Below are 12,739 nucleotides of genomic sequence, written 5' to 3'. Positions count from 1 at the left end.
TACGATTAATTGAAAATATCTCACAATCTGTAGACAGATAGTGATGACACATCAGAAGATGACAAAAAGAGAACGTTAAAGGCCAGATGTGCCAAAATCTACAACAAAAGGTCAGAAATAGCCCCGACAGTGCAGGGTATGCTGCTTACTGCTCAAAACAGAAAAAAAAAACATTGAAATATAAATAAAATAAAATAAAAACATTGGTTTTGACTCACTGTGTCAAAATCTGTAGCGAAATAGCAATGAAAATGCAGAAAGCAACATCAAAGACAGAGAAATAGCCCCGACAGTGCAGGGTATGCTGCTTACTGCTCAAAACGGAAAAAAAACATTGAAATATAAATAAAATTAAAATAAAATAAAATAAAATAAACAGAGAAATAGCCCCGACAGTGCAGGGTATGCTGCTTACTGCTCAAAACGGGAAAAAAAAACATTGAAATATAAATAAAATAAAATAGACAGAGCAATAGCCCCGACAGTGCATGCTATGCTGCTTACTGCTGTAAATGTGAAACTCCATGAGATGCGTTCCTATGTCTCACCTTGTATGCTCCTTTTGAAGAAGGCCTTACACCCTTCACAAGACCACACGCCATAATGGTAGCCAGAAGCATAGTCATGGCAGACGGCACAGAAGTGAAGGTCAGCTTTTCCACCCGAAGACCCGACACCTTCTTCGCTATCCTGGGAACTTCTCCTCTTGCTATCAAAGAATAACAAAGGTAGTTATGATGGATAATACTTGAGATATGCGTACATGTATGTCACGGAGCAGAATACAAGGACATTCAGTTGAAGTTGGCACCTTTGAACCCAACTGCCTGAAGCAGTTTTGAATGCCTATAGTGTTGTTGCTCTGATGTGGTGAAACTGTTTTTAGAGCACGGGTGGAAAATGATGGCTAACTGAAACATGGCAAGGAACGTGCTGTACTGGTTTGAACTTTGACCCCAGTGATCTTACACACCATGCACTCTTCCAAATCAACAGAGGTCTGATGACTACATAGTGATTGTGGTCGGTAAATAAACCGACAGCGTTGTTGCTCTAACATCCAGTCAAATAATAGCATCAAATAAGGTCATGTGACGTCCTACCTGGTAGTCAAGTCTCTTTCCCCTGGTGACAGCTCCACCCATGGACTCTGGACAGACTGGCTGTGCTGAGGGCGTACCTGGGAGGGGTGCAGCGATCCGGTCGGGCCCACGTGGCCATGGCCCGGCCAGAATAAGGAGGGCCTGAGGGACTGGTGAACAGAGGAGCAGTCTGAAAGACCCGGTCCGGCGTAGAAGATAGTCGGACTGTAGAAAGGGATGGTGGTAAAGTCATGGCTGAGGTCGGTGTAAGGGGAGGGGATACAGATGGGCTGGCTGTTTTCGAGGGACAGACCGGGGGAGGGAACGCTGAGGATGGGGGACAGGACACGACAGCCCATGCGACTGTAGTCCACCTCCTGGTGCTGCAGGAGGGGCTGATCCTTGTCTGGAGGGGAGGTATTGGCCATCGCAGCTACGAGGATGTGTCACTAGGGCTGGAATTCCTACATCATCCATGTAGGATGATCGGAACGCTGTCTACAATATGATGTCGCTTTTCCAGGACATATGTGCTAATATTCACAGTTATTTATTAATTACTTCCGAGCCCTAAACAGTGCATGGGCGTTCAAACATGTGGCGTGTTTTGCTTTCACTACACTCGCTGTTACATTCCAGTTTAGGGATGCATCCTACAGAGCAAAAGATGAGGCGCTGGGCTCCATGAAGATGTTGAGGTTTCAGGCCAGCCATGAGCATGAAGAGTCATGGGGCTGGCACATCGCCTGCAAGACAAACAAACGGCTCTATTAAAGAAAATGCGTACATTTATGAGAATGGTTTTTTTGGCCTATTTTAAGCATTTTCAAGCCAAAAAAACGTTAATGCTAGGTGGTATTCTACACTGGTCACTAGGTGTCAGTAATGTTGCTGTAGGTTTGAATTTTGCATACTGCTCATCTCTTAACTACTTACATCACTTCCTGTCCTCCACATGTCGGAGTACGTGTTTATTTATTGCAACACTCACAACTGTGAGTCTTATTTATCTCTTACAGGGCTTAATTTTTCTGATTATGTCTACTTCATTGGGTAATACGGTTGTAAATGTGACTATAGGGATGTTATTTCATGTCCAGAGGGCTCTAATAATGTTAAAACCTGTATTTAGAAAGTCGTAAACACATTTCTATGCTCTAATTAGACGTTTTATTTATTTATTTATAAATAAGGAATTCTATTCATTCATTTTCTACCGCTTTTCCTCACGAGGGTCACGGTGGGTGATGGAGCTGTCTTTGGGCGAGAGGCGGGGTACACCCTGGACTGGTCACCAGCCAATCACAGGGCACATATAGACAAACAACCATTCACACTCACATTCATACCAATGGACAATTTGGAGTGGCCAATTAACCTAGCATGTTTTTGGAATGTGGGAGGAAACCCGGAGAAAACCCACGCATGCACGGGGAGAACATGCAAACTCCACACAGAGATGGCCAAGGGTGGAATTGAACCCTGGTCTCCTAGCTGTGAGGTCTGCGCGCTAACCACTCGACCGCCGTGCCACCCATAAGGAATTCTATTTCGCAGAAATTCCCACTATGATTAATTATTGATGAGATAAATGATTAAACATTTCACAAATTTTAGTTCAGATAGCTTAGCATATACTGACCTACAATGGATTAGTTTTAGCATCTTTAAAAACGTAGCATCCTTTAATTTTTCTGATTGTGGTCCTTTGTGGAAAATGTATGGACACATTGTGTTGGTTGTTGTTTTGTGACAATTCTATTTTTATTATTCTCTAGTGAATTTGACGTCTATTAATACACGCTGAATAGCACAAAATGTCTGCCGAAACAAAAGGCAGTAGTAGCTAAAGTGTTTTGATCTTACAAATCTTTAGTATGTTTGATCGAGTGTAGAATTACGACATCTGCTTGGCTTTTGAACATCTTACGTCTCTCTCGTCAGCGCTAATGACTGGGAAGCTAATCACTGGGAACATCAAGTATAGGTAGGATTGCAAGGTTAATAGTTAATGTAAATATCCCATGTTACAAGTCCAATCTACTCAAGCTAGAATTAGGTTATTTGCTGTGGAATACTTCTCTTTTATGTCAGCATATTTTACAAATGTTATGGCAGAGAACATGAAATATGATTAATATTGTACTTTAGACAGACACCTGTTAAGTCAATACACACACACACATCACATCCCAGGAAAGTAAAGGACATATTCGTTTGCTTTTACAACATCTGATACAGTCAACTCAGCAGAGTTAATCATTCCTGGGTAACAGCAGTCTCGTCGTCACTCGAAATGTTTGCGTGCTACTTTTTGGCATCAAGCCTGCTTATTGTCAGCTTATTTCTTAACAAAAGTGAAACAGGCCGATCCATCTTTGGACTTTGAAAGACCACATTGATTTGTCATTTGAATGGTTGAATGTTAAAATCTGTTATTCAATGACATTTGAACTCAACTAGACAACTTCCACAGATCACATTGACCCCGTGATCACTGATTGTTGTGAGGAATGGGCTACTCTTTTAACGCTTTAACAAGTTGAAAACATATAGGAATGAATGTCTCAGCACAGCCTTTACTGGACACAAAGTAGGAAAATATAGAATTCCCTAAAAACATCTTGGGTGGGAGGAAATAAGAGGCCAAGTGTGTCTGAGTGTTTTTTATTTATGTGGTCAATGATATTTTTGCTTTGTCTTAAAAATGCAAAATGGGTTGAAGGATACGGTGCTGAAAAAGAACTCATGTACCTATTTGACCTTTGACTTCAGCTATCGAAACTGAACATCTATCTATCTTTGATGTCGACACGGCTCTCGGCCTGGAACAAGCCGTGAGAAGTTAACAAACGATTAAAAAATGGGTACAACTCGTACACTTCAAGTTGAAACCTCTGGAATTGTGTCAGACATGCTTGTGTCTGCTGGCGCTGTGACAAAGAACTGGTTTGACCTTTTGCTACTTGGGTTCACAGAAGGAACACCTGATATGCAATATCTGCAACCATGGTTGTTACAGGACATCTTCTCAAGGGACAATACTACACTCATTAAACTAGGATCTCTTTTACAGTAGTCACTGTACTACTTGCATAGTAGTGTGTGCTTAGAATACCACAGTCCTTAGGAATTCATGTTTTCTTCAAGTAACCGCTGCTCCCCTGTGGGGCAGCAGTCATACAGTCATGAAGCTGCTGCCACCATGCTTGATGGTAGGTATGATACAATGTTGTGTTGCCAGATATTCATACAATGGTTGAGCCATTTCCAGTGAACAGTAAATAGTTGATACAGTATACTGATATGCAGGCTGTACACTCATTTTGCTGGTATTGACCCTTGAGAAGATATAATAAAAGAGTTAATAAAAGGTGCACTCGCTTTTGTAAGATACTGTAGTTGTTGACCCGCATTTTGGGAGTGTTCATATACTGGTAGTGTTGGGTCGTTTACATCTTAACCAAATCTGTACTTCTGAAACGATGGTGGTGCTTAGAAAACAAACATTTAGTCTAAAAACAAAGCAGAAATTTTCAGAGAATAAAATTGTACCATAAATTCCAGACTAAGCTGCTATGTTTCAAACACTTTGAACCTTGCGGCTTATACAGTGATGCAATTATGGATTTTTATGGACTAACAAGATACTACTATTAATCTGTAGCTATGTAAAAACGTGTAAAATACATTTTAAATTGCATTAGATTAGGTTTGCTTATGCTAAAAAAACCAACTACAGTTGGCATGATGCTTAGAATGTAGATTCAGGAAGTAGTGACGCCAATATTACGTTTTGTTTTGATCTGACAAACTTAAGTTTAATCAAGTGTAGAATTACTACTGGTTTTGTTTGGACTGCTTGGACCTGTTGAACTCGGGTGGAAAAAAAGGGGTCTAACATGTCATCACCGGAGCCAACGCGTGACACTGGGGACATGATGACAAGATGGCGGCACCCTGCACGGCTCTCGGTAACACAGACACTTTATTAACAATTTCACCACAGAGATCAGTGTTTTCAGCATCAAATGTCCAGCAAAACAGTGAAAGAATAGTATACGAATTTCACTGCTGTGTTATTGTGCAATGACAATAAAGAAAGTCTATCTATGGAATGGAGGTAGGATTGCAAGGTTTATAGAGTGCGCAAAGCACTTCATGTGCGGTTTCTAATCCTGCCTTGAGCACTGCCACTTCCATAAGTCCAATATGCTGAAACAGCAGCAACACAGAAGGCAGGGAATGTGACAAATTTTACAATAATTCAAATGCATACATTGCGCAGTTCAAGCACCAACTGATAATTGATACCATTCTGGCAACTTGCTTGTGTTGTACTGTTGATGTTCAGTGTGCTGGTTTACTGTGTTGCCACTGAGCACTGACAGACTGCGTGTCTCTATGGGGATGTTGCCTTACTTACAAGATGTTGCCTGCACAGCATCACCGTCAGGCACATTTTGCAGAAGTCTGAGTCTGCGTTAATTTAGCACCAAAATAAGGCACCAATAGTTATTTAGGTTTTGGGTCTATCTACGATCAATAATGCTATATCAATGATCTATCGATAAGATAGTGCCACTAAATTGGAATTGGACATTAAGACCTCCCCTGGAGGCAACAAAGACTCCTTAACAAGCTTAACACTCTCTTACTAGATAGAACCTGAGCAGTATTGATTTCACATTGGGAGTCATTGAATTATCCACTCACAACAGCAGCAGCGAATCCAACAAACGAGCCCTAAAAATAAGGACAAATGCCACAAACTGGATCAATGTGTTTTTATGCTTTTTACCCAAAATCCAACATTGAAAACAAGCACTGAATTGAGATCAAGATCAATTTATTTAGAATGAAGCTGTGTCGACGTTGAATAAGACCGTCATTAATTTTCTCTTATAGTGACAGTTTCACATGTGAGCCGAATCCTATCCTAGTTTACTTTGGGCGAGAGTCGGGGTGCGTACTGGATTGGACACCTATTCACACCTACTGTATGCATCATTTAGAGTCTGCAATGAACCTACCCTGCATATCACTGGAGGGTGCACATACATTATGGTGTGTTCCTATTGTTGCTGATTCACTGACAGAGGTTGTAGAGGCAGTTCTGAGAATTATTCCCAACTTGTCAACCCGTCTTTGGACATAAATTTCACCTGCAAGAGAATCCTTTGTTTAGTGCAGTTAATTGCTTCCAGACCTGACCGTGATGAGTGAATTTTTGTGACCTTATATATAGATGAAATACTTCTGTACTTAGAGCACAGAAAACCTACTTATGCCCTTCATTATTAACATTATTAGAGCCCTCTAGACATAAGCTAACACCCCTATAGTCACATTTATACTCATATTACCCAATACAGTAGTCATAATAAGAATAAATAAGCAAATTAAGACATAAATAAGACTCATGCTTGTGTGTGTTGCTATAAATGTGTTCCCTAGGGGAGCTGAGTGTGGGTGGGCAGGAAGTGACAGCAGCCTGGAACTTTTATTAGGGATGATTGTGCCTATTGTTCCAGCAATGTGTGTCTCACCAAACATTACATTACTGACACCTAGTGACCAGTGTAGAATCCTAACTCACCGTCTTTGAGTGCGTCTTTTGAATGCCTTAGATTTGTATTTTAGTTCATTTAGACATTTTTATGTTTGAAAATGCTTAATTTAGGCCACATGTATGCATATTTTTTTCCTAATAATAGGCATGATTTATTAACAAATATATTTCTGACGAACTGTGAGAGTGAAACCCTGAAATCCAACCCATGATGCAGCGAGGGACGACTGTACCGCCAAGAAATCATGAAACGCCACAAAGTAAAAGACTTCTTCAGGGAGTTTAATGACTGACAGCTTCCTGGTTTCACCTGACTGATGAGTCACTGGTTCTTTGTAGTAATTCAATTTGAAGGGGAAACAAGACCAAAGATTTGGTAAACAACAACCATTCCAAAAGGACAATGTCTTGTTCCATTAGTTTGCCAATAAACGAGGCTAAATCCAACATCCAACAAACTGACTACTAAATCAGATGAGTCACGCTAGGAGGATAACAAACAAAATGTTGAGACTGGTGCTTCTAAAATTGCCATTTGGGGGTAAACGCAGATGTGAATAGGCATTCACATACCCACCCCTGCTTAGAAGCTTTGACCTTGACTTTAAAGCTGCCTTCACTCTTGCCATACATGTGTTATGGGGGGGGAGGGGGTCCCTAGTGTTAATTCTGCTGCAAAACTGATGGGAACAAGCTTAAATATAACAACATCATAGACAGGTATTGGTAAAAAAATTAATAAAAAAAAAAGGGAAGGCCTCCTAAGGTGGTGTTGTCATGGCGCCACTTCCAAAGAACAGATGATCCAAAGTGTTCACACGACAAAGTGTCTCCAAATGAACCTCATGCAAAAGTTGTTTTTCATTCTAAAACAGGGGTCTCAAACTCAATTTACTTGGGGGCCACGAGAGCTAGGGTCTGGGTGAGACTGGGCCGCATCAGGTTTTCCAAAAAAAACAAAAAAAAACACATTTATTAAAAACCAAAAAATTAAAAAAACTTCACTTTGGTTCCAATTTTCTACAAGAAAAGCTCTGATAAAACATTCCACTGTTAAATAAATAAATATAATAATAATAATAAAACAGCAAATAATACAAACTTAAGAAACCACATATAGTTGGTGGGTAGACAAATTATTTTTTTCTGATTAAAATGAACAAAGCATTATTAGAGCCCTGTAGACATGACAAAACACGACTATAGTCACATTTATACTCTTTTTATTTACAACATATTGCGCAACTGCAGGGTCTTGAGACACATGCTAACTCGCAAACTAGAGAGCTAGCAACCTAAACGGTAGCCTTCAAGTTATTTCCTTTAAACTTAAATAGCCAAAAACTTACCACTTCCACACGGATAGGGAGGATAACTATTAACAGTTATTTAACCTTTAACATGAACATTAATCAAACGTAATAATTTTTTCTGGGTACATGATACCATACAGCATCCATATCAAACTTGTGCAGGCCGCACTAACATTAAACTTTCATATCAAGGTGGGGGCCTCAAACTAGAGGCCATGTGTTTGAGACCCCTGTTCTAAAATAATACATAATCAAGAAGCTCCATCAAAACGCCTGCTAGCTAGTGAAAGTTATTTTTTTACAAAAAAGGTCAACTCCAAATCAAGTAAAATATATCAACGTTACCAGGAATTAACCCATCCTTTGCACACAAAAGATCAAGGTCAATGCCATCACCGCCTCATCCATGCCTCTTTTATATGAAACGGCTGCGCACCAATAAGCTGCACCTTCCTAAGTTAAGGAGTGTGCTGGTCAGTGGGAGTCAACAGCGTGAATTGTTCTAATGAAAATACTGACATACTGATAACACGCATAGAAGAGCAAATTATTTGCTCCCTTCTCACTGCTAAATCAGCAACTGCATATCAAAAAGGAGCTATATTTTTTCTCTTGCAATTTTAGCATTGAACGGTGTCCTGGCAGGTCCACCAATAAAGACCAATAAAGTAGGTGATGGAGGGTCTCCGTGGTCGTAGAGATGCCATCCCCTTCATTAAAAGCAACCAAAATTATCACTGACTGTGTCTTTAATATTGAGAACACTTCTCTCCACATGCTATCTGACAAACTAAAGTTCTGAATGTGAGTCGAGCAACTGCCAAGAAACATTTTTACAGTCTGCTCCAGACCTGTTTAGAGCTCCCACAGTCCTCCTGAGGTTGTAAAGTTGAATTTTCTTATGAGCGGCTGTGGTAAATTTACAGCAGCAAACACGCATTCATAAGGAGCTACGCTAACAAATGCTGTTGTTTGAACAAACACAGCATAACTGTGACATGTAATGTTAGCAATGATGCTAACGTGTCCTGGCTGGTCTGTGGTTATTACAGATCACTACAATAAATGATAACGGGTTGCCATGTTTATCACCATGATATTGTTTTCAGGTCACTTTATTACTGATGGCTTCTTTAATATTGTGAACACGTGCTTTTAGAGTGCTACTAACATATATATATATATATATATATATATATATATATATATATATATAAATAAATGTACTGAGCAAGTAGATTATAAGTGGAGTTAGCTTTTAGAGAAACTAGCAGTAACAGGATGATGCATCCAAAGTGTTTGAAATAAACAATAAACCGTGCAATAAACCTGTGGCTGTAAATAGTGCATATAACGTCTTAATTAGTATTACCTTGATTTTGCACCTTCTCTGCTGGAATTTCCTCTTGTGGGACGAATAAAGGCTTGTCTTATCTTATCTTAAAACAGCATCAGAAGTTAAGCCATTTAATATAGGTCTTAAAGTCTGTGCAAACAAAACACACTCCTGAACTGGCATTGACTTTTGTGCTATAACAACATGAGGTGCCCTGGCTGGTCCATGGGTATTATTCCAGTAAAGTAGGTTATCTGGATGCCGGGGTAATGCCAGAGATACTGTTCTCTTTATAACAAGCCATCAATGGGATTTTAAGGTCAAATGTTTACTTATTTTGACTTTCATATTGGAAACATTAGTCAGCACTCACTTCTCGAGTGCTGCTGATGTTATTACACGGACATTTACATTTTTTTTATGCGCCATTTCCATTGTAAATGCGGCAAATTGTTATAATGATAAAACATTAGCATTTTTAGGTCATCACAAAACACACAGTGGTGTAAGTTAATGTGAGAAGTACATCTGCATTAAACATCAGGAGGAAACAACAAAAGAATGTCTTGGCTACATTTATAAAGCTAATGCTATACACAATACAAAATCAGTTTTGCTCCAATGAGAGAAAAAGAAGATTCCCCCTTGTAAAGTGGAGTGATAGCAGCCTGATGTTTACACACAGTGAGAAGTGCCTGTTGAAATGTTCTCATCATGTTTAAATTTATACACACTGACCCCATACTTGTACTGTATGACATGTTTAATTAGGGCAGTGTTGTTAATAAAGCTGCACTCAATAAAGCTAGAATTGAAGATAATTATTCTATAGAACGTAAATACACGCATTAAGTAATTACGACAATAAAGTATGGCGAAGATTCTCCTAGCATTTCAGGCAGGAATATTCAGTCACCTGTTGACCGACTAGTTCCACGTAGTGTCCACGTACAGCCCCCCCCGAGGGCCTTATAGTTGTTGCTTGAGCAGAAATATTTGACACGAGTGGACTGTGAATCCACATGGCTTTAACCGAACCTTCTCCTCACCCCAGGCAAAAAGCGGGAATATTACATTTAATAACAAAAGCGGGCAACACAAGACTCACCTCTGCTGTCAGATTGCCAGCAGCTACACAAAGTTGTCACCACTCACGGCGCCGACACGACACGTCACGTCACGCCGCGATGTCAAGACACGCTCAAGTGTGGAATAAAGTCACCACTGGAGTCAGCCCGCACAAAGATTGGATTTAAAACGAGCAGCTGGTGAATCCAGCTTCAAACCAGGAGGACGTACTCGCTGGAACTTTGTGATGCGCAACATCCGGTTGTTCCCTCCACAATAAAGTTTGGACTTGCCACGTCCATCATGTGCAAAAAACGACATACATGTGTTGATTGGGTGTTTGGATTTCGATTACCGGAAAAACATAATATAAAATAATAATATAATAAAAATAATATAATATTTATTTGTAAAGATGCTTGTTAAAGCCATAACTTCTTCATAACAATTGGCTACAAACAAAAAAAATATGAGAAATACTGAAGCTTGCATTTATATATATCCTGTATATAATGACTTGATTGTAGGAACAGTGACTGAAAAGCCAGCCAATGAGAGCACAGTGAACCATGGAGGAAGGCGGGACTTGAACAGGAATGCTGTTCAAAGATAGTACTGTACAGCACAACAGCAGAATACAAATTGACTCAGCATCCAATCAGGTTCATGTCCTCCCCACGCTGCCCCCACCCTCCTGCAATCAGCGGATTGCCGACCAGGGAAGTGTAAAAACTAAGCAAAACAACACTTGGTGCGATTGAGTCACTGTAGCGGATTGCTATGAGATGCTGTGATGTATTAACCCCCTTCATTGACCTCATTCATGTGTTTCTGTCATTTCAGCACGTGAAGTGTTTGGCCTGGTTTGTCTGCACCAGTGGAAGTAAAAGAACAAAAGGCGATCAGCTTAGGTCTGACCTCGACTTTCCTCTCAGCTCATTAGAGAGCAGAACGGAAATTGCAGACAATCAGTGAAGCTGAGAGTGTATAAGAATACCATATGCTATTTCAAGAACAGTTTGATGAACACTGCTGTATAATGGTGTATATTATAAAGCAGGGGCCTCAAACATGCGGCCCGCGGGCCAAATGTGGCCCGCCGGACACTAGTTTGAGGCCCCCGCCTTGATATGAAAGTTTAATGTTAGTGCGGCCCGCGCAAGTTTGATATGGATGCTGTATGGTATCATGTACCCAGAAAAAATTATTACGTTTGATTAATGTTCATGTTAAAGGTTAAATAACTGTTAATAGTTATCCTCCCTATCCGTATGGAAGTGGTACGTTTTTGGCTTTTTAAGTTTAAAGGAAATAACTTGGAGGCTACCGTTTCGGTCGCTAGCTCTCCAGTTTGCGAGTTAGCATGTGTCTCAAGACCCTGCAGTTGCGCAATATGTTGTAAATAAAAAGAGTATAAATGTGACTATAGTCGTGTTTTGTCATGTCTACAGGGCTCTAATAATGCTTTGTTCATTTTAATCTGAAAAAAAAATAATTTGTCTAACCACCAACTATATGTGGTTTCTTAAGTTTTTATTATTTGCCGTTTTATTATGATTATTATTATATTTATTTATTACTGATTGATTGATTTTCTTTATTCTTGATTTGTTAATTTATTTTATTTCACATTTCTTATTTTGTGTAGAAAAATAAAAATTAAGATATTTGAGAACAGTGGAATGTTTTATCAGAGCTTTTCTTGTAGAAATTCGGAACCAAAGCAAAGTTTATTCATTTTTCTGTTTTTAATAAATGCCCAGACCCTAGCTTCAGTGGCCCACAGGTAAATTGAGTTTGAGACCCCTGCTATTAAGTAGAAACTATATACATTGCACAAGCATTAGAGGAAACTTAAAACCAGAGCAGCCAGTTTTGAGGGGTGAGTCCTGTCTGCAAGTTCAGGTTCTACTGAAGCAAAAAAAAAAATGGAGTGAGGAAAATACTAATAATTTCAGAGGTAGTGTGGACATAATGTACCATTTAGGAGCTGTAGTACCTCTCTCTGCTGCTTCAGTTCCCCTCTCCACACTTGGCCTCTGCCACAAGTCAGCATGTGTGCCTAAATGAGCATTTTCATCCTGGTAATCTTCCTCCGAACACGGACCACCGTCACCGCACCTGCCAAGATAATCACTCCAAATTACGATGCACTCATTTCTCACCTCTCAAAATCCAATTTTGGTGATTTCGTTTTGTAGTTGCACAATTTATCGCTGCTTCAGAAGCTCATTTGACATTGCCGGGTAATGGACCCCCGTCCTTACGTTTGCACCCACCCACACACACACACACTCAAGAAGCGGGTGCGAATTGTGGTTAACATTTTGACGATGGCTTTTCCACCTTGTCATTTGGTTCACATGGG

At 39.9% G+C, this 12,739-nt stretch overlaps 1 protein-coding gene across 3 annotated transcripts in view; it reads right to left on the bottom strand.

Annotated features, from left to right (window-relative positions):
• The window catches only part of esr2a (estrogen receptor 2a), a 33,365-nt gene that overhangs the window by 7,136 nt on the left and 13,490 nt on the right, over nt 1-12,739 (bottom strand). Inside the window, exons 1-4 of one of the 3 annotated variants that reach the window (XM_058057566.2) lie at nt 10,412-10,601; nt 1,396-1,828; nt 1,104-1,307; nt 549-709 (exon numbers count right to left, since the gene is read on the bottom strand). In XM_058057566.2, coding sequence (XP_057913549.2) covers nt 549-709; nt 1,104-1,307; nt 1,396-1,559 — 529 coding nt within the window. In that variant the 5' untranslated portion in view covers nt 1,560-1,828; nt 10,412-10,601. Of the gene's footprint in view, nt 1-548; nt 710-1,103; nt 1,829-10,411; nt 10,602-12,370; nt 12,493-12,739 lie in introns of those variants that run through there. The other 2 variants (XM_078799013.1, XM_058057562.2) reach the window with 2 other exon arrangements.

Source organism: Doryrhamphus excisus, linkage group LG19 (genome assembly GCF_037039965.1).
Source record: "Doryrhamphus excisus strain RoL-2023G ecotype Guam linkage group LG19, RoL_Dexc_Guam_v1.1, whole genome shotgun sequence".
Classification (NCBI taxonomy): domain Eukaryota; kingdom Metazoa; phylum Chordata; class Actinopteri; order Syngnathiformes; family Syngnathidae; genus Doryrhamphus; species Doryrhamphus excisus.
Note: the sequence above shows the minus strand (reverse complement) of the source record. Positions and strands in the feature narration are given on the sequence as shown.